General features: G+C 38.0%; 3 protein-coding genes across 7 annotated transcripts; 1 reads left to right on the top strand and 2 right to left on the bottom strand.

Moving 5' to 3' along the window:
* Nucleotides 1–3,966: 3,966 nt before the first annotated feature.
* On the bottom strand, nucleotides 3,967–6,664 carry foxl1 (forkhead box L1). Its single transcript, XM_060878010.1, has one exon. It carries the CDS (start codon nucleotides 6,337–6,339, stop codon nucleotides 5,200–5,202), a length of 1,140 nt encoding a protein of 379 aa, XP_060733993.1. The 5' UTR covers nucleotides 6,340–6,664; the 3' UTR covers nucleotides 3,967–5,199.
* A 1,903-nt stretch (nucleotides 6,665–8,567) lies between these two features.
* Nucleotides 8,568–21,826, top strand: phaf1 (phagosome assembly factor 1). Of its 2 annotated transcripts, XM_060878007.1 has the most exons (17): nucleotides 8,568–8,831; nucleotides 9,607–9,735; nucleotides 10,016–10,098; nucleotides 10,203–10,286; nucleotides 10,555–10,598; nucleotides 11,285–11,364; nucleotides 11,548–11,642; nucleotides 13,032–13,129; nucleotides 14,433–14,545; nucleotides 14,968–15,101; nucleotides 15,627–15,710; nucleotides 16,430–16,512; nucleotides 16,792–16,835; nucleotides 16,952–17,001; nucleotides 17,091–17,149; nucleotides 18,140–18,212; nucleotides 18,729–21,826. In XM_060878007.1, exons 2-17 carry the CDS (start codon nucleotides 9,672–9,674, stop codon nucleotides 18,816–18,818), a joined length of 1,278 nt encoding a protein of 425 aa, XP_060733990.1. In that variant the 5' UTR covers nucleotides 8,568–8,831; nucleotides 9,607–9,671; the 3' UTR covers nucleotides 18,819–21,826. The 2 variants fall into 2 exon arrangements, with proteins under 2 accessions (XP_060733990.1, XP_060733992.1); XM_060878009.1 differs by lacking the exon at nucleotides 8,568–8,831 and having other exon boundaries at nucleotides 8,841–9,735; nucleotides 13,065–13,129.
* On the bottom strand, nucleotides 21,818–26,231 carry b3gnt9 (UDP-GlcNAc:betaGal beta-1,3-N-acetylglucosaminyltransferase 9). 4 transcript variants are annotated; one of them, XM_060878005.1, is made up of 2 exons: nucleotides 26,058–26,231; nucleotides 21,818–24,044 (listed from the first exon to the last, which is right to left on the bottom strand). In XM_060878005.1, exon 2 carries the CDS (start codon nucleotides 23,792–23,794, stop codon nucleotides 22,397–22,399), a length of 1,398 nt encoding a protein of 465 aa, XP_060733988.1. In that variant the 5' UTR covers nucleotides 23,795–24,044; nucleotides 26,058–26,231; the 3' UTR covers nucleotides 21,818–22,396. The 4 variants fall into 4 exon arrangements, with proteins under 4 accessions (XP_060733988.1, XP_060733986.1, XP_060733987.1 ...); XM_060878003.1 differs by lacking the exon at nucleotides 26,058–26,231 and adding an exon at nucleotides 25,142–25,466; XM_060878004.1 differs by lacking the exon at nucleotides 26,058–26,231 and adding an exon at nucleotides 25,193–25,466.
* Nucleotides 26,232–27,492: the final 1,261 nt, after the last annotated feature.

The raw sequence follows: 27,492 nt of genomic DNA, 5'->3' as shown, positions 1-27,492 counted from the left end.
TTAAAAATTATGATTTATTGCTGAATGGAGCTGTGATTGCAGATTAAATGAAAGTGAAGACATTTCAAACAGTTAATATCTTCCTCTTAATTTCACCCTAATTAGGCCTTTGCAACTTAATGTTAACTAACATTAACAAATTGAGTATATGAGAAGGTCCAAGTGTGGCAAGAAACATGAAATATACTATAAAGAAATCAGACTATTTGGAATCACAACCCACTAGTAACTAAGTTGTTTATGTATATTTTTGCGATGTCTATATCTTTATCTACTGCTCATTTTAATAGAATTTTATTGAATTGAATGACTTTAATCCAAACCTTGATACCTCAAAAACAAATTGTCTATAAATAAAGATTCAGAAAGATAGAAATGTTCACTCTCACTCACTCATTTCCAACCGCTTATCCGAACTACCTCAGGTCACGGGGAGCCTGTGCCTATCCCAGGCGTCATCGGGCATCAAGGCAGGATACACCCTGGACGGAGTGCCAACGGAGTGCCAACTCACGCACTCACACACTACGGACAATTTTCCAGAGATGCCAATCAACCCACCCTGCATGTCTTTGGACCGGGGGAGGAAACCGGTGTACCCGGAGGAAACCCCGAGGCACGGGGAGAACATGCAAACTCCACACACACAAGGCGGAGGCGGGAATCAAACCCCCAACCCTGGGGATGTGAGGCAAACGTGCTAAGCACTAAGCCACCGTGCCCCCTAGATAGAAATGTTAAAGATAATAAAAAAAAACTAAACAATCCTATTATTTAAACAGACCGATTATGTTCATTAAATAAATGTATCCTGAGGACATCAGTTTGGGGATGTAACCAAATTCAAATAAATTATTTGGAATGAACAGATAACATGCTTTAAATTTTTTCAGTAAGCATGCCAAAAAGGTTGAAACTATATTTTAATGGAACTTAGATACTGCAGGATATAACAAAAATGGCAGTGACTGGGAGGTTTAAACTTTTGTGTGAGCCAGTAGTCAGTTGTGTAGCTCACATGACAAACAAAGACCACATTCATTAATATGGTGTATCTTTAGTAACTCTAGGGCTCAAATGATTTAAATTAGACTACTTCTCTTATACAGCAGGAAATATAGCCAACAGAAACAAACAAAATAGATCTCAAGTTGAAAGCCATTTTAAACATTAAATGAGGTAGAGGTGATGTCACAGCGCACACTGCTGTCATTTGGTTTATTCTGAATCCGAAGTTTTCAGGTTTCGGCCACAGCCTATTTGTATTTAAATCCAAATCTAGATATTTGGAACACTAAACAAACACAGATGGTGGCATAGCTTACACCCTAATTACAGTCTTTCACATAAGCTCTTTCACCTGTGGCTGGGCATAATTTCACTACTCATGGTTATGAGGGTATATATCATTTTTGATAAAAAAGAGAAAAAAAATGGGCTTGTGTAAAATAAATGTTGAATATTCACATCTTATGCATTCTGTTTGTTTTTTGTTATGAAAATGCTACTTAAATCTTCAGGATTATATCTTTATTTTTTATTGTCTATTAGCTAGTCTATAGCAAAAAAAAATCCCCTTGTCCTTGACAGTTTTCCCCCAGGGGCATTTGTGGTTATGACTGCAGAGAGGAAAAGTGCTCTGTTTCCCATCAAAAAAAAATTTGAATGAAGGGATGATGCTCTCTTAGCCCTAAATGCAGATATTTTACACTTTAAACACTTTGGAGGATCATCTTTCTTTTCTATGTTTATTTTAGTATGAAGCTGGTGAAAGAATAAACCCAAACTGAAAATGTTTTCCCTCTAATCTGCAGCCCATAAACTCTGAGCTGTCAAGAAAAACTTTTGCCGTCTGTGATATCATACTCGTGGCTTTAGTATAACTGTTATACATAGCATGTAATACATCTTTAGACAAATGCAATGTTATTCATAATACTTATTTGAAAAAGGGAATTAGGGCATTTCAACAAAATAAACTAGATCAATTACTCTTATGGTCTTTGCATTGTCTGAATGGCAGATGTGTAGGTTATTGCAGGCTTGGGTTCCTTAGCAAATTAAGGGATCTTAAATAAAAATGTTATCTTAAAATTTCTCATTATGAGAGTATTATATAAGAGATATGAGACCATTGAACCTATTTCATATAGACTAGCTCAAAGACCTAGAAATAGAATTAATAATATTACATTCGTTATATTAGGTGAATTTGCCTATATTTCGATATATTCTTCTTTTGCAGTACATATTGTTGATTAATAGATTACTGCTTGTCTAATGAAACAAAACTGGTACAGAAGTTTTGCAATGGAATTTTCATTCCAAGAAAAGAGCAGATAAGAACGCTTTGTCCTAGAAACAGTGAAGCTGTTGGGCTTTTGCTAGAGTGTCCAGTCCCACAGGAATATTTATATAAGAAAAACATTTAGACGTTTTCCATTTCTACAAAAATGCAGATACATATTACAGCTCAAAGATTATGCACATGGCATGAAGCAGTGGTCTTATTATGTGGTGGAGCATTATTCACTAGTCTATATGTATCGGATCACTGTATTATTCATAGACAGAATTTTTAACCAGATTCTCCTAAAAGGTACTACAGATACACATTCTTGTCACATTCTTTTATCAAGTGAATTTTGCAGAACAAATCTGAGGTAAATGCATTGATATACAGAGCAGTATTGTACCTTTACAGTACATTACCTTTTTGGTGACAATAAATGCATGATTTGCTTCATGATTTGCTTTACTCATTATCTTCAGACCCTTCACCTTTCACACATTTTTTGCATGTAGTGCACATGACTTATTATTATTTTTTTGTGTGTGATTTTTCTCACATAATTCTTCTCACATAATTTTTCACATAATCACATATTGTTCACATGTGCATTGAAACTGACACTGATTCACATTGTCAGTTTTTTACAATCACTCATTATTCACACACATAAGAGATTGTTTCATGAAATCAAGTTCAGTCATTTGAATCCTTAAAGATGATGTGTCTGAGAAATGAATGCAACAAAAATGGATATGTATTAATTATTTTAATTTCATTTGTTGTCTGGTCAGGCACAAAAGAATTCTCAGCCTGTGAATGTTAAGTTGTACCATAAGATAAATTAGTAAACGCTATAGTCACTTCATAGCCTGCTTTAAAGCTTCAGATTGAGAGAAGGGGAAACGTTCCTTTACAGCACATCTGTGCAGGGGGATAGATGAGAGCCGCTGCGTCTAGCTCACTCCCAGCCTTCGGGTGGATGTCGCTCTATTTACACGTCTGACCAAAAGAATCCTATACACAGGAAATGCTTGTGAATGTGAGTCCCCCTTCTCAAATGTGGGGAAGTTTATTTATTTCCACAAGCATTCCTGATTTGCACTTTGTAAAGCTACACAGAGAGGCTGTGCAGCTGAATCAGACACATGGCTATATATAGTGGCATGGGATAAAGTGGGTACCGAAGGGGCTGGCTCTTGAGACTAAGATTAGATTTTATCACTAAAGATAAATCAAGACAAGAAATTCTCTTTGAAACTGTCCACTGTCTGCATCTGTATTCAGGTCCAAGTGTTGCTTTAGGTTAAAATGATCTTTTGCCAAAATGTCCTTTCAAATAAAATATCAACATCATGAAATATTAAACTGAAAAAACCTAAAGGTTGCTTTGAGAAAACAAATAATAGTATCATTGACATAATTGATGTTTAAATGCAATTACAATGAAAATCCTTAATATTATCAGCTATTTTAGGGTGCCATAGTTTAATATTTTATTAAAATTTAGCAAATAAGTGTAGGAACACAGTGTCAGCTAGAAATGCACAGATAGATCTTCTTTTAAATTAATATAATATATAATATATTAGAATAATATAATTAATTCAGATTAAAATGAAAAAGCTGTTTTAGAACATTTAGACACATTTCTAACAGAGATTACACATGAAAGGTTGTTGTGTAAAAAATATTTTATTTATACAATAAGTGTTATTTATTGTGTCTCGGATTTTGTTCCACAAACATGTCACTCATTCACTCCTGTTATGTTTTTCATCAGAAATGTTCCCAACTATTTGCATCCATGAAGTACTTAAGGAGCAAAGAAAAGCAACATACACAATACAATTTATCTTGTATTAACTTTACAAGCACTGAAAGGAGCATAATAAAATCAAATAAAGCTCAAATAAACATTTATATTTAAACAGCAACATCCATGAGGGGTAATCCATCAGCCGAGATAACTACTGTCAACCTTATGTGAACCTTTGAAGTGGGCCACCCAGGTTGTGTCAAACAACAACAAAAAAAAAAACAACAACAACAACAACAACAACAACAATAATAATAATAATAATGATAATAATTATTATCATTATTATTATTATTATTAGTAGTAGTAGTAGTAGTAGTATTTATGGCAGTTATTGAACTAAGCTATCGAAATAAGACCTAAAGAGTTTTTGTGTCTTATGCCACAGCGCTGCCTGGTTTTTAATTCTGATTGATCAGAAGGCCATGGAAAATTATTTCTGGTTTTTTGATAACCCTGCTTCATTTCTGCATGTTGTTGTTTTCAAAAGAGAGAAAATAGAGGCTAGTGAGGGAGTAACTACAGCTGGTGGAACATTGATGATAACAGGAACAATGTTCCATATGATTGCATATAACTTTAAAAGGTTTATACGATGTGTCATTTCTTAATCAGTTATAAATACTTGCCAAATTGTAATTTACCGCTGTGGTATAAGAGCTATAAAACCCATCAGAACAACCACTAACATTCAGTTATTGGAAAATAATCCGCTTGGTCCCAGATGAGTGTAGAAGTTAATTAAACACTGTAGATCTTAATTCACAAGTGTGAATGTCTAAGTCTCAGGCTCATTACCTGTGTTAATTGAAGCAAATGTTCTACTTTATGAGTTAGCACACTAAGCCAGCACACTAAGGCTTCCTAACAACAGATTTCATTCGATGCTAGTGATTTTCATCACCTCCAGTTATTTAAACACATCCACATAGGCTATCAGAGCTTCTTCAGCAGTTTTCTGGATCAGGTGCGTGAGAACTCTAGGAGTCGACTCTGCACTGCACTGATTCACTGCTTTTGGAGTTAAGAACTGCTACAGATTTGAGTTTGCTTTCTCACTAAGCGGTCCCTTGTCGATATCTGTCCTATCTCAGACTAATTTCTCACCACTCTTCTCGCAGTACTGAAGTAGAGTTTCGGGCCACGCCAGGGAAATATAGGAGCACAGCGGGTAGGCTCTCGGATAGGGATGCGGCGCTTGCGCACCCGGAAGAAGCACTGACGCGAGCGCGCGGTGACGCGTTTCCAGACACGCAGACTCTGAGCCTCCGCAGCTGCACCTGCGCTGGAGCCGGTTTACCTTTTTTGCTAAAATGCTATCTATGCTAAATTCTTTTGATTTGTCTGAAGTCTTCTTGCTGTCCGTTAGATCTTTGGTGTCTCCCTTTGGAAGTTTCGCGGAACCCACAGACGGAGTGCCATCGGTGCTTTCTGCGCTTGTCAAATTCCCAGTCTGCATTTCGCGCACCTGTGGAGAGAGCAGTTGTGACTGATGCTTGGGCTTTGGCGAAGACGGGCTTTGGTCCCCAGTTAGGGAGCAGGAATGCAGACTGGTCGGATTTACACCACGACAGTGTTTCAGTGAGCTGGAAGGCGGGAAGCTCAGATATCCTCGAAGTGGACGTTCTTGGCCTTTGTGCTGAATTATCATTTCAGTCAGTGGCTTTTCACTATTAGGGGTTCCATCTTTCACATCCTGCGTTCCTGCGCAATCTTTAGTGATTCCCTGAGCCTGAGTAGTCGGACCCCGGCTTCGTTTGTGACTCGGTTTAGCATCGCTAGGCTCCTGCATTTTAGACTTCCTTTTCCTCCTCCTGTAGTTGCCGTTCTCAAACATGTCCAGGCACTTTGGGTCTAGAGTCCAGTAGCTGCCTTTTCCCGGGCGCCCTTTCTCCCTGGGCACTTTAATGAAGCAGTCATTCAGCGAGAGGTTGTGTCGAATGGAGTTCTGCCAACCCTGTTTGTTGTCGTGATAAAACGGAAAGCGGTCCATAATAAACTGGTAGATGCCGCTCAGCGTTGCGCGTTTGCCCGGTGCGTTCTTGATGGCCATGGCGATGAGAGCGATGTAACTGTACGGGGGCTTCTGTGGAGGTTCCTGTCGGGCTGAGGCGAGTCCAAGTGCCGGTATCACGCCTCCCACTTCTCCACCATACAGATAGATCAGGGACGAATTGGTAAGGCTGAGACCCGCGGGTCCCTGCGATACCCGGCCGTGATACAAGTTCATGTTGTGTCCTCTTAAATGCGCACCGGTTTAGAGCTACTCGAGCTGCGGTCCATAGAGATGTCGCAAAGAAGCCCGAGAGTCAGTCAGGCTGGCTGTCCTACACTAGTCAGCAATGATAATTGTTGCACGTTTTGCTTTTTTATGTTGACTTAGCGCCGGAAAATAAATTGACTATGATAAACACTCGTTGTGTTTCTCTCAGCCCACCCACATTAATTAAAATTTCATTGCCCCAAAAGCCCCGTGTCTCCTTCTGCCTGCCTTCTCTCTTCCCGTGTGTCCTATACCCACCAGCCAATGGTGAGCTCGGTTTATTCCCTCATTTGTTTATAGAATTAGTCTGTTGATAAGTCTGCCCACCCAAGTCGAATCAAGCTGTGTTTATTTGGAAAAAATTTCCGGGCACCCAATACATAAACGTGCTGATCTGATGTTTGAAAGATCACGTCCACCCCTCGACGCTGAGAGTTGCTCACACAGAGAGAACAAGCAAACAGGACAGAGCTCGTGCTCAGAGTTTCTCTGGTCTGCTCGAAAAGAAAACAAAGCATGAAAAGGAAACAACCTAAACAGTTCTTCTTATATGTCAGCTCCATAGATGTGGCGTTTTTTTCACCAAACACCAAAAGCACAATTACCAATGAAATGGTTGCTTCACCTCATTTCAATTATGCTTTTAAAAAGATTACATGAAAATTGAATTAAGTGCTAGACTCCTTTTATCAGAACATTACCAGATTAGTGCAGATTTCAGCTAAACCTGTTAAACCATTATCATTTGTGAATAATGTAATATAGGCAATATCTTTAGATCTACATTTTTTTTTATAAAGCATCAATAATCAAACCTCAATCATTTGAACAAACATGGCAGTCATTTCCAAAAAAGGAGAAATTGGCAGGATACTGGAGTAAACTATATTTTTGTGAATGTGCACATGATTCTGTATATTATGTATTTTCCTGTTTATAGGAGCAAGGGGGATTATAACAACTTTACAAGTGCACACAGCTGGCCCATGATTACATTACGTGTTTGGAGGTTTCAACGGATAAACTTAGAAGTTTTCCTGAGTTTGACTTTTCCATCCACAGACAGTGATTCATAAAGTTTTATACATGCCAGACCCAACAGCAATATGTCTCAATGTGTGGGCATTGAGCATATTCTTCTGTTTTGAAATCAGTCAGTTCCTTTTCCCCTGCAGATAACTCCATTTTGGCCCATACCCTGCACAATTGCATCATAGCTTGCACAGCAAATCCAGCACTTTTGTCACTAGAGTGGTATCCCCAGGAATCATTTAAGGAGCACTCTTTTAGGCTACATTAAAGAAATGAATTAAAGCCGAACCATATGGAGCGCAGTGAACCATCTGAAGTACACATGGCTCTTGCTGGTCCCTTGTTTTAAGGAAATTGTATAATAGGCCTGCCTTTTTTCCTGACACACTATAGCAGTTATGTAAAGTCTAAGAAGATTTTAAGAGAGAAACTCAGAGACAGTTAAAGGTAAAGAGGTATATGATTCCTCTGTGCTTCATTACTTGGATCACACATGTGAATATCTGAAAAGGAAATCTTGCCTGCATTGAAAACACATCAGCTATATATTTGCTGAATTTACAGGTAAGCAATGTCTACAGATACAACTGTCCACAATGCATACAATGTTTTTAGCGGTGTACAGTAATCTGCATGTATCTGCATCTCCAGTAGTCTAACCATCAATGGGGAGGAAACAGGAGTACCTGGAAAAAATCCAAATTTTTTATTTTCTTTAATGCTTTATTTAACTTTCCCTTGCAGCTGCCAACCTGCTGTGTGTGTGTGTGTGTGTGTGTGTGTGTGTGTGTGTATATGTGTGTGTGTGTGTGTGTGTGTGTGTGTGTGTGTGTGTGTGTGTGTGTGTGTGTGTGTGTGTGTGTGTGTGTGTGTGTGTGTGTGTGTGTGTGTATGCTACCATCTGGTGGTCATTTCTAGAAATGTGATAAGATTAGAAGTGCATCTCTAATACAGCAAGTTAAACACTGTAGTAATTTGTATGTGGAAAGACAATGCTGCGGATTTACACTTGAAAAGTGTCACTCTGAACGACATGGATACTACAATCCACCAACGTACTTAAATGTTAATATAAGGTGTCAGAATAGGTTTTATTACACTAAAAATACAACTGATTCATATTCGCCATAGGACTGTTACTTTGACAACTAGAAAACGCCAGCGGTGCAGTGACTCTTCACACCGGAAGTTGGAATATCAGCTGATCGAGCTGTTTGCGATGGAAGTTACCGTTGGAACTGTGCAGGGTTTATTATTGTGTCGAGCTGAAGAGAAACATCAGTGAGACAGAAGCATAAACGCGGTCTTATAAAGTACGACTGAATCCTAGGAAGGCGGAGAGAACTGAGGCGTTATGAACAGTCTGGTACCAGTGTTGGGAAATTCGCGAGCTGTTGAACCTCAGTGAAGAAAGAAAACAAGGCTAGGCGAGTCTGTCTCTCTGTGTGTGTGTGTGTGTGTGTGTGTGTGTGTGTGTGTGTGTTAGTTATTGTGTTATTATGTGTGTGTTGAATCCGTTAGCTAATTTAACCACAGTGGTCTGAACCTGAAAGGCAGTTAAACTGACTAGTGTTTTACTTTAGAAGGACATTTAGGTTGTGTGTGTGTTATTGTGTGTGTGTTATTGTGTGTTGTGTGTGTGTTATTGTGTGTTGTGTGTGTGTGTGTTGAATACGTTAGCTTATTTAACCACAGTGGTCTGAACCTGAAAGGCAACTAAACTAACTAGTGTTTTAGTTTGGGAGGACGTTTAGGTTGTGTGTGTGTGTGTGTGTGTGTGTGTGTGTGTGTGTGTGTGTGTGTGTGTGTGTGTGTGTAATGTTATTAGGGCTCGAGTTTACAGTGATTGTGTGCATTATAAACATTTCTCTTTAACCGCTGGACTGATTGTTTTTAATGTTCACAGCGTACTTAAAGGAAAGACAACCTGTAGCCATTCGCGCCTGGTCGTATTTAATAATATTTAATAATAAAGTTTTATGTATTTTTAATACATTTCTAAATAAGTGTGCTTGTGTGCGTTAGGTTTTTTTTTTTTTTTTGTTTGTTTTTTTTTTTTTTTTTTATGTCGTATGTTTTTAGCACGCAGACACTGTTAGTTTGGTGAACCCTAGAGAACGACCGTGTGCATATTGATTGGTTGATGTGGCCTCTGACAGAGAGGTGCAGGTGAAACTGAGGCTTGTGTAACAGCAATTTTAGTCTGTAGTGTGAGACAGAGGAAAGGTCCAGCTCTGGCCCAGTCCGAGAAGCCCACTGAGAACCCAATGCTGGATCTGGAGGTGGTTCCTGAGCGCTCTTTGGGAAATGAACAATGGGAATTCGCATTAGGTAAGATTAGGAAACAAAAAGCAGCTTGGGATCTGGTGGTTAAGGCTTTGGACTAGGGTTAAGTTCTTCAGCAAAATCCTTAACTATCAACTGCTCATTTGTGTGTATTATAAATAAATAAATAAATAATCTGCCAAATGAATACATGTAAAACAAAATCGAACCACTTCGTCTCACACTGCATGGAGCTTTTATAATCTTATGAAATTGATAAAATAGATGCTTTATAGATAGAGGGATACATGCATTAATGAAACATCATATATTTTTATTCTAAAAGGAATGCCATTGGCCCAGGCCATTTCCATCTTGCAAAAGCACTGCCGTATTATCAAGAATGTTCAGGTGCTCTACAGCGAACAAGTAAGGATCAACAAATCATTGTTCATTTCTAAAAATTAAAAGCACCAATTAAGGAAAACTGATGCTAGATCTTGGTCTTTTAAAAATCATTCTCTTTTGTGCAGATGCCACTAAGTCACGACCTCATACTCAACTTGACTCAGGATGGAATTAAACTGCTGTTTGATGCCTGCAATCAGAGACTGAAGGTGTGTGTGTGTGTGTGTGTGTGTGTGTGTGTGTGTGTGTGTGTGTGTATGTGCGCATGTGCAAACTGGTCAGTTGTTTTGCTCATTTATAGAATCATTTATTGATTTATTGTTTTGCTCATTTATTTTAGAATTTAATAGGATAGTTGAATTTGTGCCCTGTCTGTTTTCAGTTTCACATATACGAACTTATTATTATTATTATTATTATTATTATTATTATTATTATTATTATTAGGTTTATTACGTGTATGATTATCATTTGCAGGTTATTGAAGCGTATGACCTGAGCAAGGTGAAATTGAAATACTGGTAAGTAAGACGAGATAAATAAGATAAAATATTTCTTTCTGTACTACAATGGAAAAACATGTATTGTTACAGCAGCATAGGAATAGCAGTTAAAGAAAAAGATCAAGATAAAGAAATTATAGAAATATAAATACACAGTACAGGATTGTATATATAGAATAATGTCCCTACATTATTGCAGTATTCCCATTTGAAATGTAGGATTCCCAAAGATTTATTATCCAGTTATTATGGTGGGAGCAGTACTGGCTGTACAGTCTCACAGCAGCAGGGAGGAAGGACCTGCAGTACCAATCCTTCACACACTTGGAGTGATCTTTTCCATGTAGGAGTTGTCCAGTGTTGTCAGAGTCTCATTTGTGGGGTGGAAGTCATTCTCCTGCATACATGATAGTTTAGCTATAATCTTGTGTCATATACCTGTGTATTTTCACAGTTATATAGTATATTTTAACAGTTAGTCAACAGCATAAAATGCAAAATTCCATAACAATGAAAGCTGCATTAAATATTAACATCAAGACTTGTTAGGACATGACCTGAAAATGGCATCTTGGCCTGTGTTTGAAAGACTTTGAAAGACTAGAGTGTCATTAGGTTTGAGGTAGAGCACCACCTGCTGGGGAGGGGGTTACTTGTCAAAGTACTGCACCAAACATACTAATCTCTTCTTCCTTATCTTACAGTGGAGTACATTTTAACTCTCAGGCAATAGCACCCACCATAGAGCAGATTGACCAGTCTTTTGGCGCTACTCATCCAGGAGGTATGTCATCCAATCTCTCCATTTCTCCACTACTAAAATTGCTGCTTTCTTTACTGATATTATATGGACTGCAAATGTACCATCTGTTTAAAGGTCTCTTCCGGGAGGTATATGCATAGAGCATGCAGTGAACTTTCAAAGTAATTGCTCATGGTGATTAAATAATTGTTCTTCTATACCCAGTGTACAATGCTGCAGAACAGCTATTCCATCTGAACTTTCGAGGCCTCTCGTTCTCCTTCCAGTTAGACTCATGGAGCGAAGCCCCAAAATACGAGGTAAGCTTATTGTCCACATTATTGCTTGTCCTTTCCCCTGATTTGTTGCTGTACACAAAGCTTTAATCATTTTCTAGATTCTTCCTTCATATTCCAGAAATCGTATCACACCTGTCATTGGCTATTATCAAGACAATTTAAATTATACTGAATGATACTATGAAACATGATAGGACATGCTGTTATAGGAACTTAATCAATGACATGGTGCTGTGATGCTTTTACGTCACAAAGTATTTTATTCTTTTAACATTAAGGGAAGTTTTTACCATTTCAACATTTGAATTTCTAAAAGAGTGACACATTAGGCTTGGTGGCTTAGATGTTAGCATGTTTGCCTCACACCTGTGAGGACAGGGGTTTAATTCCTGTCTCTGTCCTGCATATGTGTAACTTGCATGTTCCGGGGACTCTGGTTTCCTCCCCAGTACAAAGACATGCATTGTACGTTGATTGGCAATTGGTGTGTGTCTGTCTGTGTGTCTGTGTGTGTGTCTGTGTGTGTGTGTGTGTCTGTGTGTGTGTGTGTGTGTGTGTGTGTGTGTGTGTCTGTGTGTGTGTGTGTGTGTGTGTCTGTGTGTGTGTCTGTGTGTGTGTGTCTGTGTGTGTGTCTGTGTGTGTGTCTGTGTGTGTCTCTGTGTGTGTCTGTGTGTGTGTGTCTGTGTGTGTGTGTCTGTGTGTGTGTGTCTGTGTGTGTGTCTGTGTGTGTGTCTGTGTGTGTGTCTGTGTGTGTGTCTGTGTGTGTGTCTGTGTGTGTGTCTGTGTGTGTGTCTGTGTGTGTGAGAGGGAGATTTGTGCCTTGTAATGGGTTGGGCACAATCATGACACTTCATGATTTTTGTTTGTTTGTTTTTAAATACCAATGTAGAGGTGCATTTATTGTTATGAAACATCTGTGAAACTAGTTCATTTTTCTTATCACTTACATTCCAGACTCTGTTAATGACATAAATAATTTTTTTTTTACTCTGGAGACTCATCCATAAATGTTTGTAGAGCTTTTCCAACCCTGTCATTTAGCTGTTCTTATAGAAACGGCATTGCATTTGATTAAATTGTTTATTAATATAAAGCTGTGATTTTTTTTTTCTATTACACCCTTCACCATCAGAGCTGTACTGTCAGGGAAGATTTTAAAAGATTAAAAATCAGATATGTTAGCTATTTAAGAATCTATTAACCCCTTTTAAACCCCTATTGGGTTTAAAACATAACAAAAATGCTTCACTTACCTGAGAAGAATTCTATTTTAAAAACACTTTTACATGAATTGTTAGTTTCCGCTCTTTATCCATAGCTATTATAAATCTCTTAGATAATATAAAATGTTTCACACCTACACCTATGCATGCTAATCCCTTTCAAAGTAAAGTTATTTTACTTTGACAGCCTAACTTTGCCCATGGCTTGGCCTCCCTGCAGATTCCTCATGGAGCGACCGTGAAGAGGATGTATATTTACACTGGAAATAACCTTCAAGAAACCAAGTAAGCTTTGTGTTTGTATTCAGGTGTGTGTACACAAGTCTGGCATGTGAATCAAATCCTATTCTGAGAACATAAAATCTCTGAGACTCGGCAGAAAATCAATAGGCAGAACTGCTTACCTCTCATTTAACACAAATGATATAGTTCTCTGTCGGATGTAAGTTGACCAGCAAAACTGATAGATTTAAACATCGTAATCAGTTGTAAATCCTGTTAAGTGGTGTCAGGCCATTGATAATAAAGTTTCAAGGGTCTAGGCAGCTTAACTTTGCTCATGGCTTGGCCTCACTGCAGTTTTCCTCATATGGAGGAGTTTTAGTTTTGAGCAGGATGTTAAGGTATGGGGGAATAAGTCAGTTGTAGAATGCACTAGTTACATATAGTTGTAAACCCTATCCATAAGAACAAGCTGTATGAAAGCTTCTAACATATCAATGTCAGGATATTTTTCCAAAACCTGGTCTGCCAGTTAGTTAGTTGCCAGGAAGTTGCGTTAGCTCTAAATGGACTTTTCAGCCAGATAAGGTGCAGCTGCTCAGGATGCTCTCAATGGTTCCTCTGTAGTACATGGTGTGGATGGGGGAGGGAGATGGGCTTTCATAAGAAGTATAGACGCTGCTGGTCTTTCTTGTTGATGGAACTGGTGTTGAGTGAAGGTCTTGGTTCCATTGACAGGAAACTGTAATGCTAGAGGTGATGGGGAAGACATTCAATACTCTGTTTACATTATATAGTTGTATGCTTCCAACTTTGTGGGAACAATTTGAGGAAGAACCATACGAGTGTGTGTGTGTGTGTGTGTGTGTGTGAGAGATCATCAGGTGTCCACATACCTTTGACCATATAGCGTACAGTTTGTTTTTGTGCCGGTCGTTTTGAAATCATTGTTCACCTGGAAATAAAAAAGGTTGTTTATGAAATCTTAAATTTGAAATGTGGTGAAGGGTTTTGTATCATTATATCATTAGTTAAATCATTAAGATTCAGAATTGGCACAAATCCTCTGGATTCGTTTCATTCTTGAAGAGAGATAAATGACTTTAAACTCTACACATTTGCCAGAGTGTCTCTAAACGTAACCTTGTTCCATGTGAGTGCAAAGAGTATAAGTGTTGTATATGCTACCTAGATATGCAGCTAATTTAATGATCAGTGCTAATGCATTTTTTTTTTACAACACATTAGCTATAGAATTGAGAATAGGGTTTAAAATACCATTTGAGTTCAAGTGCTTAAATGAGTCCAAAACTACTTTCCTCAAGCTCTCTCTCTCTCTCTCTCTCTCACTCTCGCTCTCTCTCAGAGCCCCTGGGATGCCCCAGGCCTGTTTTCTCGGTAATGTGTATGCAGAGTGTGTTGATGTTCTGAGGGATGCAACAGGGCCTTTGGGTCTCAAACTGCGGATCCTCACTGCAGGTTTGTATGATATTAGTCTGTTTCACTCATATCAGGATTCTACTGTGATGATTTAACATATAGCTGCAGCATTCCTATCACTTAGCTATTTATATATAATTATAATACTGTGCTGTTAAATTCTTGAGTCTAAGCAGTGTTGAAGCAGAATGGTTTAGTTAAATTCATTTTCTATAACAGTGCAGCTCTGTGCTGCTCTGTAGTGCTTGTCCTTATATGTTTTACTAGCAATTCAGTCACTGTGATTTATGTATGGCTAATAATCTATGCCTAATAAGCAGATTTGAAAACCTTTTTTATTTAACTATGAAGTGTCTTTGTGTGTCTTTGTGTGTCTTTGTGTGTCTTTGTGTGTCTTTGTGTGTCTTTGTGTGTCTTTGTGTGTCTGTGTGTGTCTGTGTGTGTCTGTGTGTGTTTCTCAGGCTGTGGTCCAGGCATGTTGGCTGATGCCAAAGTGAGGGCAGTGGAAAGAAACATCTACTTTGGTGATTCGTGTCAGGATGTACTGAGTGCTCTGGGCTCCCCACATAAGATTTTCTACAAGTCTGAAGACAAGGTAGTGACACAACAATAATCAGACAGTGTCAGTTTGCTTTTAGAAAAGCATCTGATTGGATTCACTGCTTTCCCAGTGCTCACTCAAAGGTAGAGGTCTGCACTTTCCACCTCCTATAAAGACTCAAAACCTTACAAAGTCCCTTTTAATTGTCAAGATCTTTCTTTAGGACTTTTCACCAAGTACTTGAATATCCCAATCACCCATTTGTGTGTTTAAACCTGTGTATATTCTGTTTCTGTTTTTATTCTTATTCAGTAAACAATGTCAATGTTAAATGCGCTATACAAATGAATTCAATTGGTGTGTGTGTGTGTGTGTGTGTTTTGCATATTTCTTTTCTTGTGTGCTTTCTACATTTTGTACAAAACTTGATACTATTTAATTTAAGGTTTAGCTTGATAGCATCCTTAGTCCCTGTCTTAGACATTATCAAAAGTCTGCGATAAAGATAAGAGCGTCTTCTTTATGCTATAAACTTAGATGTCTTAGTGATGTATTAAAAACTCTCTTGTGATCTATTAGATGAAGATCCATTCTCCTTCTCCACACAAGCAAGTCCCATCCAAGTGTAATGACTACTTCTTCAACTACTTTACCCTGGGAGTGGTAAGTGTCTGAAGTAGGAAAGCATCTGTTTCTCTGCAGCTCAAGCCAGCCTGCTCTGTCCACAGTTGTTTTCTACTGCATTAAGTAGCTCTTACGTTTTCAGTCTTCCAAATCAAAAGAACTCTTTGATTGGATCACATTGATTAGGTTTTATTATGAATATGATTATATATTTTTTTATTATGAATGTAATCCACATTTTTAAATATTAGGTATATTAGACCATTATTTATTTGTTATTTATTCTTGTCATTTTAACATGTATTGGAGTTGATTTATTCTATTTTTCATGGGTTATACCAAATGATTCAGCTGGAGATTAGGAAATTTCTTGCAAGAAAAGCATTGGCTTGACAGATTGCTCGATTGAGAAATTATTAAAAAAAAAAAAAAAACGACACATCTTTGTCAGTTTATCACTGACCTTCCACTGGAAACCACAGTTTCAGAACATCTGGCTATAGTAGGGTAAATGAATGGCGGGAAATTCCCCCCTGTCTCCAACACACAAATTAAATGCATTGGAATTTCCCACTATTCACGATGCAAGTGAGACAAATCCAGTTTCCTTGACTTACTACTGCTTAAATGGCAAAATGGTGCCTAGATTTAATTTGCAATCAAATGGAGCCCTTGATAAGACTCATTTTGGAGCATATAAAGAAATTGCAAGCAGCAACATATTTCTACAAATAATTCTTTAACTGTTTTCCCTACAGGACATACTGTTTGACTCCGCAACCCACCTGGTGAAGAAGTTTGTTCTGCACACTAATTACCCCGGACATTACAATTTCAACATGTGAGTCTTGTGCTGCTTCGGTTCAGCCCTGCTTAGCAGTGCACAGAGAATATGTTTGGATCGATGATCATTTCCTCAGACGAGGGATGTTAAACTGCTAGTTTAGTAGTGTGGATGAATTACCATTTCCGTAGGTAACTAAGACTCTGCATGAATTAAACAACACACATTTAATCTTCTAAGAACATTTATGGATGTTGGTCTGATTTAGAGTGTTAACCGATTCTAACAAGCACTTTCCTGAATTTGACATAAATTTAACTCCCTTCCTGATTACAGATACCATCGATGTGATTTTAAGATTCCACTCATTATTAAAAAAGGTGAGTGAAAATCAGGCTTGTGTACTTTTTTTTTCTTTCTTTCTTTCTAAACTTATGTTTCCCTAATACAGTGAGACAAATTGTTAGAAGCTCTGCTTTGTCTTCATGTTTTTCAGATGGACCTGATGCTCAGGAGGAAGATTGTATCCTCACCACCTACAGCAAGGTGACTGCACATAACTTACATCACTGAATGCAAAAGGTTTTGTTAAATGTTAAATGGTAAATGTGCTAAATATATTTTTTCCAACTCAGTGGGATCATATCCAGGAGTTATTGGGACACCCTATGGAGAAACCAGTGGTGCTTCATAGGTAAGAGAGAGAGTAATACGTTTTGAACAAATTTACGAAAGTTAAACAAAAGTATATAAGAATATAAGGAATGGCTGAAATAATTCCTAAGCATCTGATATAAATGTGTAATTCATAGTCTTTCTTTGTAGCCTATGAAATCTGTGCAGTAATTTTTGTTTCCCATTCAACATAAAACAAATTAACAAACAACATTTGTGATGTATGTGTGCTAAATATGGACAAGAACATGGTTGGACCTGTTTTTTTCACTACTGAGAAAAGACTGAGAAAACCTGTGTTCAAGTTATTTGTGGTTATTTATTCTTCATTTGTGTTATTAATCCATTAAGAAATGGGAATACTTTTTAAAGCAGAAATGTTGCACTAACGCCAGACACTTTCAGCCTGAACACACATGGCTACACACAACATAATTACACGCCTTTATATAAGCAGCCGGACTTTGTAACTACTAAAGAAAAGCTTTGGTCTCATTCTTAGGGTTAGGGTGGCTGCTTCATAGCTCCATGGTTACTGACTATGTGGATGTCCGTATCTCTCTGGGTTCCTCTGGGTTCTCTGGTTTTCTCTCACCTCCCAAAGCCATGCCTGTAGGTGTAATGGCTGTGCTAAATTACCTCTGTTTAGAATGAGAGTGTAAATGTGCACAGTGATCTGCAGTGGACTGGTTTTTCAGTCAGGATTTATTTCTACCTTACGTGCTTATCCTGGTCAAGATTACAGTTACTAAATGTTAGTGAATGAAATTCATTGACATTTCCAGTATTGTAGTTACATATTCTAACATTCATATTATTTAATTGCATATTTTAATTGTTTAATTCAAGAGATGGTTTCGGTTTATTGGTCACTTTCCAGTAAGTAGGATTTTGTAACGCCGTAGCAACACTAGAAACATTCTTTAAAGTTGTTGGTAAAAAACCTTGGAGGACATAGGCAATTTACAGTATGTTTTATTTACAAAACTAATGATTAACTTTTCTTTAGATCATCATCCGCTAATAACACCAATCCCTTCGGATCGACGTTCTGCTACGGGCTACAGAGGATGATCTTTGAGGTGTGAGAGTCAGGCTGTTGCATGTGGGACTGTGACGTATTTCATTTAACATATACACTCACAAGATACTTTAATACTTGCTCATTTATGCAGTTATACAATCAGCCAATCATGTGGCAGCAGGAGATTGCATACTTTCAGTCAGACACAGAACATCTCTGGAGATTTTAACACCCAGTAGTCTTTAAAGTTTACACAGAATGGAGGAGCAGTTCTGTGTATGGAACGGCATGTTAATTTTTTTATCACTTTTTTTGTATTGCTCTGTGTAAACTCTAAAGACTAAATACTTGAAAATTCCATGAGATCAGCCATTTTCGCCCATTCTGATGTTTGATGTGAACATTAGCTCTAAATCTATTGACTTGTGTCTGGATGCATGTATACACTTCTGCAGAATAATTGCATAAATAAAGCACATGTACAGGTGAGTGTAGACTTTTCAGGCAATTCTGCCCACACAGTGATTTACTTGATTATGCCTGAAACATGACACCTCTGTCGCTTTGCTTCCAGGTGATGCAGAATAACTACATAGCATCAGTGACCCTGTATGGAGCCCCTCGCCCTGCCGGCCTTCCACGTGCCGAGCCAAGCGCTCACTGAGATTCCCGTCCTGCCCAGTAGGGCCCACCAGCGCCGTGTGCCTTCCCTCACTGCTGCCATCACACAAGCTAGAGAGCCACATGTTGGGAGTTCCCCAGCTATCCTCCAACAGCCTTCTGCACACCAGGATGGGTGTCCCTCTTTGACCCTCTTTATTAAAAACACAAACAAACAAAACCCCTCACACACAACAGACTGCATTGCTCCTTCTCCCTTCCACCTCCATCTGTGTCAGCACAAACACACACAGACACATTTTAACTTTTACATTAATAAGCATTGTGCACACATTTACAATGAATCTATTATTTTATATTTCTAAATTTGTCCCACAAAAGACACATCACAGGATGGATTTGTCCTGCATTTCATCACCCGTTAATTTACTGCACATCACACACTCTTTAGACGCATTTTCAGTTCATTTCAGTACAGCAGTGATGGCACACACAGCTCACAGATAAACACATGGCTAACTGGCATCTACTGCATGAATACAGTGTTGCTTATGGATTGTTTTGTTGTTTTATAAATTTGAACTGATTGATGTACATTATTACAAGCACAAATTAGCTGTGCAGTTGATGAGTATGTTAGTGCTATGAATGTTTTCTTGGCACAGGAGGCAACACTTTCTCCCATAGAGATACAAATGTACACAAGTCAAGTACACAGCATGGATCTTCTCCCAAGCTTCAGCTTTAAATTCAGTTTGCTGCCGATCATCATTGTGTGCTGTTTTAAGGTGAAGCATTGTGGGTTTTTTTTTTTTTTTTTACATTTGCACTAAATATGCATCGTATTTACTTGACAATTGATGTCTTCACTTCTTTAAACTGAGGACTGTTGGGATTATTGAGTGTGGGATGGAGAGATTATGTGAGAGTAGAGGAGGGCAGAGAATTATTGATTTTCAAGCTGTTAATGCAGCCCTCTGGACTTCCTGATCTCACAAGTTTTGTTCCCGCTACTTAACACTCTCTTTTACACTGTTTGTGGATTTGATCTCATAATTTGTCAACTATCTCAATTCTTGATCCTTTTTTTAATTGCCAAACATTTGCCAAAGAAGGAAGAATAATAGATTGATCATATTAACTTACAAAAAAGTTGTTGTGTAGGATATTCCCCAGAAATATTTCTTGTTCTAATTATATACTCTTGTACTGTTATTTTAAGGTATTTTAGCATTAGATATCCTATCCTCTTTTGCTCTGTGCTTTTCTCCTGGTTTCTGTTCTACAGAAAGGTCTGGTGCTGTTTCTATACCAGACAGAAGTGAGGTTTTCCACAGCACTTTGCTGCTGTGCTTGTTTATGTACAGATGTGTAAATAGTGTACTTTAAAAGTCTTGTCCTTTTAAGCTCATGGTACCATGTGGGTTCAGATCAAGTTGAACCTGAGTTTTCAGACCCAAGTGGTTCAGATGGACAGTGAAGCAGCAGTGTAGCAGCAGACGAAGTCAGACGATTGCAGTGCTTTTAGTATTCCACATTTTGTCTAAATAATTTCTAGTTTCCCAGCACTTGGTGGTACTTCCCTTGCTAAATAAAACCTTGACCTCATCATTTTAGTACCAGGTATAGAGTTGTGTTTAACGAGGGAAGTCAGTAAACCATGCTGCAGACCTCTGTTTTAAAAGTTTAATGCTGAGCCCCAGAGCCAGATGCTTGTAGATGGAAATGTGTGGTGATATTTTCTTCTGTAGCAGGAACATCAGCTAACACTGAACAAATCTTTGCGGCTCAGGCTTCAGTACATGATGCAGGCGTATATGAGCATTGATCAGTTTCACAGATCAGTACGGCTGTGGTTCATGGTCATGTTTTTCCCCCTTGCATACAGCAAGTTCCACATTAATGGGAAAATAAACTAAACCGCTGTTAGGGCTGTCATCTCCCATAGAGCTTGACTTGAGTGTAAAGGAAATTATTTAAACTGCTTTGTGTATGATTGATTGAGCATGTACAACTCTAAAACCAGTGAACTGTCTGTTAGTCATTTTGCAGCAAAAAAAGAGCCCTACATGATTATGTATGAAAGGAGAAATGTCATGAAGGGCTGAGGATATCAAGTCACAAATTAAAGTTCAAAAGTACTTCGGTACTGCTATGTAAATTTAGTTTACCTGTAATGAAACATTTTTCCATTCGTTCAGTTCTCCATGACTCGACATTCACTCTGATGGTTGTGATGTTTCTACAGAACCAAACACGCACTTTCATAGAATCTATTCAATGTTCTTTTGAATAGCTTTTACATTCATACGAGGGTATTTTTTTACATGCACAACTGGAGTCTCAAGTTCAGACGTTCATCCAGGAAATTCTGAAAAGAAGCAGCACAACCACTCAGTCATACAAATGTAAAAATATCAGGAGAGAGTAGTTGGATGGGCCGATTGGCTGCCCGATCTCAGGTGGATCATTTTAAAGCCGGGAGCAAGTGAATGCTTCGTTTTCATCAACATTCTTGCTTATTTCCTGTTTTTGATTTTATGCTAACGTTGCATTGGAATGATTCAGAAATGGAAATTCTGTTCATTGTAATGCATGTTTAAATGCTATGTATTGTGTTCCTGACATGTTGTATGTTTTCACCCCATCCTCAGTAATGTTTTTTTTTTTTATTCAGTATATTTGGTCCATTTCTGGAAATGGGCTTCTTAATTAAACATTGTGAATCATTGCAATGTTGTGTTATGTATTTTGCTTAGACTATTGGTATTTATCAAGCATATATTCTGTTGTTTTGTTTTTGTTCATTTGTTTTTAAAGCAATAACTAGCTGTGGTGAATAATTCATTGAAAGGGCCAGCTATAAGCTTGACAAGGCCTTTGAACCCATGCAAAAATGCTGTGACTAGTTTGTCTCTCGTCTAGTCTACTGAAAGCACGACATTTGCAATTTTGTAAACTGCATTAACTTTTGCTCATTAAACATTGTTACAGTGTGTTCAGCAAGAATAATATTTGAAGACTGGATGTAATAAATATGGGAAAAATGGTCTTTGGGTTTTTTCTTCTTTTTTTAATGAAATATGAAGAACAAGCCTTATTTGGGTCTTGCTTAACTTAAGTGCTTTGGCATTAACAGCATTTTCACCATAAGCTTTTAGTAACATTTATTAATAGCCATCTGACTCTTACCAAACAAAAATGGCAGATGGTTAAAACGAAGTTAACTGTAAATTCTAAAAACCATGTGAAGTCTAAACCCATGCTTAAGAGTGTTTTGGATGATAAGTGGTACAATTTGAGTATCTACAGTATTCCACATGCCTGTCATTATGATTAGCCTGTGGGCTTTGATAAGGTGGAATTGGCTCTAGTCCCCTGGGCTTTACTGTCCCTAGAAAATGTTATTCACAATGTCCTTGGCCTCCGCACTTTGCTTTTATAGATTATACAAGTGCCAACATAAGCCAAGGAAAAATAAAATCCATTTTAAACCCTGGGAAACCCTGGGATTCTTGCTCTATTGCAAACAGTGGGTGTTTAGAAATATTATCTCTTGATTAAAACTGCCAATAGCAAACCTTTTACATTCAAGACTTTACATTTCACAGCATGGGCATCTCAGTGCTTCACAAACACTTGCATGTCATAGTCAGGTTTATGAGAATCCTTAGTCTCTGCTTGTTTTGGTGTGTTTTTCATCCACTTAAAGGGTTTGGCTGTATGAATATGATTAGTATGACAACGTAAGCTGGGGTCATGTAGTAGGTTCCACATAAGCCAGATCTGTGGCACATTCAGGCTGTGCACCACCATCAGCTCCCGGTAGAAACATGGGTCAAACACCTGAAGGTGTGGCGCCGCCGATGGACGCACAATTCCAAAGGTACGGAAGCCCTCGTGGCGGCTCGGCTTAAGACCAATCCTTAGCAGACACATTCCCAGGAAGACGTCATCTATGGGGAAAAGTTCCACTTCTTTGCAGGCCAAATGTAGCCTAAGCGCAGTGTGGCCTGACATGACAAAGCCTCCACCTCCTGCATATGAAGGATAGATGCCCTGGCCATATATAAATTCAGGCACAAAATATTTACTGTTTCGTCTTCGAATTGGTTTTGCATGGAAGATAATGTCTCCGACTAAAAAATCCTCACCGGCTGATCTACTGCCAAGCATTTCCAGGATGTTCTCAATGTTCACAAAGACATCTGCGTCACCCTTGAATATAAACTTAACGTTTGAACAGCTTGAGTTCACCCACTGGAGGAAGTGAATTTCTTTAAGTGTCAGATTAAAGAACGTGTCCTCAAAGTCCCACAGCAAAATATCCTGAAACATTTGGCTCTCATACACCAACAACCTGTCCCACAAAGGAAGCGCTGTAACATTATGGGGCACTCCAAGAAGAAAAACAGTCATGATGTTCATTCCTTTCTGTGCTATACCTTCTCTGCCCCAGGTGTGTCGCACAACCTGTCGCTTGTCGAAGTCTTCCACTACTGATTTTATGGCAATCAGCAAATATGGTGCACCTTTAGGCCCTATACATTTCTCTGGCTGGTCAATAAGCAACTGGAACTCTCGCTGGTCCTTCTTGCGAAGGTAATCCTCAAAGTCAAACTGAGGAAGAGTGGGTACAGTAATAGGTTTTGCTGTAGCCTTTTTCCTCCCATCTTTTTTCTTTGATTTGACTTGACTTTTTGGAGGTTTTATTTTAGCCTGTGGTTTATATTTGGCTTGTGCCTGGACTGTAAGCTCACAATGATCACAATGACGTTTTGAAGTTTGAGAGGTTGGCAAGATTCCTTTTGCTGGTGCCCCAAGAAGTGTTCTTGAACTGCTAGAGCCATGCTCGATGAGCACTGCCCCCAATATAGGTGTCAAACTCTGGTGGGCATACCACAATATACAGAGTAGAACCAGTAAGATGAGAGTGCAAAGCACATCTCCTTTTATGTGGACTCTCCTCATTCTGTTAAACACTGAATCCCAGGGATTTTTGGATTGCTCACTAAGCATGGAAACTTCAGATTTGTCATACTGTCAAAGTTTCCTCATTGCCACTGATTCCAATCCAACCACACTCCATTTGGAGCAATATTTATCCCCTCGTTGAGTGTGAGCTTGATTTTTATCCAACTGAGAAGGTTTTTTCACTCTGAGAAGTAATCTCAGAAATTCTGATGAGTATGCTGGCCAAAAACAGTCTGTATTAAAACATACATTATTGTAGTATGTGTGCTGTCATGTCCCAAGTCAAAAGCAGCTCCTAAAAACAGAAATACAGTATTACATTTATTACACTAGATACATAGTTGATATATATATATATATACACACACACACACACACAACTACTGTATATACTATTGCAATGTAAATATCTATGTCACTCACTCACTGTGGAAGCCAAAAGCTTTTTTCACACCATTCTGTGTAAACTCTAGACTGTTGTGTTTCTGAAACACTCAAACCAGCCCTTCTGGTACTAAAACCCATGCCGTCACTGAAATCACATTTTTTCCACATTCAGCTTTTTGATGTGAATATTACACAAGGCTCCAGTACATTATTGTTTTGACTTTATAGGTAACTTCATAAATGTAGAAAGTGGTGCATAGAGTATACCCCATTATTTATTTATTTGATTTTATTTATTACTGAAGAACAGACTCTGTTGGAGGAGGAGGCTTAGGTGACAATGCTTATAACTTGTTGAAATATCAATCTTTGAATCATTCATGACAAAGAATCTTTTGCGTGTCACAAACTTTGATATCAACATATAAACATAATTATTCAAGTCAAGTAAAAAAAAAACTTTGAGAAAAAAGCTTTCATTTCGACCATGTATAGCTAATGCCGTACATAGTGAACTGAAACAACATTCTTCCTGGACCATGGTGCTATATAAAGACACTGCTTTACCGTCGATGATGAAAGTTTTAAAGGTTGGAAAGTTGGAGCTATATAGTATATTCATTTGCAGAGTGGAAACCTGGGGGTGTGACAGACATTATCAAATGGGTTTTTGAAGTAAAAGAAGTGTGTACTTCATATGCCATCTGTCCGAATTGTGCGTTGAATTCTTTTTAGTTTAGTTTGGGTCTTGTGCATGAATAAGTCAGAAAACCAATTTCCTTTGTGCAGATGTTGAAGATGTCCAGATGTTAAATATCCTTCTTGCAAATCTCTTTTGAGAGGCCAGAGTGAGGATACAATCCCAACATGAAAAGCTCCACACCAAAATGCTTTTACTTTGGGACAGATTTTCTAAAAATTTATTACCAAAATGACTTTATAGACTATTTCATACTGTTGTGAAAAGTTTTCCTATCAATCTAATAGCAACAAAAAAAAACTTACCAAGAAATTTCAGCAAATAGTGATTAAAAGTCAAGAAGAGCAGTTCCTTACATGTGATTTCATATTCCAACAGTTGGTGAACCTTTTCGATAAATAATATTAGAAAATTATGAAAAATAATAATAATAAAAATCAGTAGAGACTTGATGCTTCTTACATCGCGTTGTAGCTGAAAAGTCAGTACTTTTTAAAGTAGGCGGCCCCTTTAACAAGCTGAGGTGTTCACGTGACCTCCAGATGCCAGCACAGCAGACGGCGCGCGCGCGCGGGGTGCAAGAAATAAACAGGGCGCGCGCTAAAGTTCAGTTGTTTGTAAAAGTACTGATTTTTTAGTACTTTTTTTTAGTAATGTTTATTAACCGTCTTTACTGCACACGACAAACGGACACGACTGTCGGATTTCGCCCCCTAGTGACAGTCGCACGGAATATGCAATATGATTGTGTAGACGTCAACATGGAAGAGAAGTTAATTCTCGCGGTCTCGCAAAATCCATTACTAGATGATCGTGATAAAAATCTTCTCCATTAAGGCGCAACTCTTGCACTAAACGGTGATACCGAGACTTTTTCTCCGAGTCGGGTAGTGTTTTATACACACTGATTTGCAATGTTTTCTTTGGCATCTCCAGTAAAGGAGAGCAAAAGCAAGAGCCTGTGTATTCTCCCTCCATTTATCATTGTGAATACAAATAAATAAATACAAACAATCAATGCAACAATAAATCCAGAAAGACCGCGAATAATTTTTGAGGAAACATGGACACAACATTAAAAATAATACAATATAAATATTAATACGTTTTTACTTTTTTATCAATAACAATATATTTAAAACAGTTTTTGGTAAAGTTTAAAAATTACTAAAGTTAATATTAATACTTTTCAATAATTCTTATCACCTCGCGCACACGAACCTGATAGGACACCGTTAGAATACATCACATCCGGTCGGCATATCGGATGCGGTGTAGTCGCACAAGTTCAATTTTTTTAACGGATCCAACGCTCAAAACGGATCCGAAAATTACGGATCCGCAGATGGTCGGCACCTCATGCAGCGACCTTGCGACTCTCCATAGGAAATGAATGACTTCCGGTTTATCGGCGGTCGTTTGTCGTGGTCGAAGCCGCCTTCACACTGCACACGACAAACGACCGCCGATAAACCGGTGATAAGAATTATTAAAAAGTATTAATATAAACTTTAGTAATTTTTAAACTTTATCAAAAACAATATTTTTGTTATAAATACATTGTTATTGATAAAAAAAAAAAAGTAATAAATTGTTAATATTTATATTGTATTATTTTTAATGTTGTTCCCATGTTTCCTCAAAAATTATTCGCGGTCTTTCTGGATTGCATTGATTGTTTGTACTCCTAACTTCATCCACCATGATAAATGGAGGGAGAATACAGGCTAATTAAGTTTGCAAACATTTAGCACATTTTGTAATTACAACACACCTGAAAGACCGACAATCTCGGCAACACGCTTCCATGCTTCATTTTTCCTGTAAGCATCTCTGTATGATTCAAGAGTTGGATCATAAAGTAACGGGTGTTCGGAGAATCACGCTTCTCTCCCATGTTGACGTCTGCACGATCATATTGCACATTACGTGCGACTGTCACTAGGGGGCGAAATCCGACAGTCGTGTCCGTTTGTCGTGTGCAGTGTGAAGGCGGCTTCAAGGCGGCTTAAGTGTAATAGCACTTTTCCACTGGACAGCACAGCTGGATTTATAACTAATATGGACCCTATTAAGTAATTGTATGGAGTATGATCAGTTAAATACTTTTTTCTTTAATATAAAATAAACTGTCTACTGTAATGTTTTAATCATTAACATACATTTCAGTATTGTTTATGGAAGATTTATTTTTAAATCAAATAAAAACAGCAAAAAAACACCTGAAAGATTATATTTATAGATATATAAAGAAATTAGATGACTTTTGCCTTTTTCATTTTTTCCCCCCTCTTGATGGGTCAGACATTTATAGACCTGGTAAAATAAGTGTCTCAGAAACAATAATTATTGAATTTTTGAAGTAAACCAGTGTAGACATACTCTTTATTGTGTTTGAATTCTTTTTAAGTTGGCATAACCTACATGTTTATCGCAGTGACTGTGATGGTCCTGTTCATTTCACTGGCCTTCCTAATACAATCCTTACAAAAAGATGCTTTAGGATCTCATCCATGTATTGAACAAGCTTGCCATCTTCATGATATATATGTTTAGCTACATTTATTTAATAACTAATCTTATAGCATGACAGCATCCAGCCATTTAGCTATTTGTTTATCTATTCCAATGAGAATCCCTTTGTGTACTGAAAGAC

This window comes from Tachysurus vachellii, chromosome 9 (genome assembly GCF_030014155.1).
Source record: "Tachysurus vachellii isolate PV-2020 chromosome 9, HZAU_Pvac_v1, whole genome shotgun sequence".
NCBI lineage: Eukaryota > Metazoa > Chordata > Actinopteri > Siluriformes > Bagridae > Tachysurus > Tachysurus vachellii.
The sequence above is the reverse complement of the archived record's forward strand: the minus strand, read 5'-3'. Positions and strand labels throughout refer to the sequence as shown.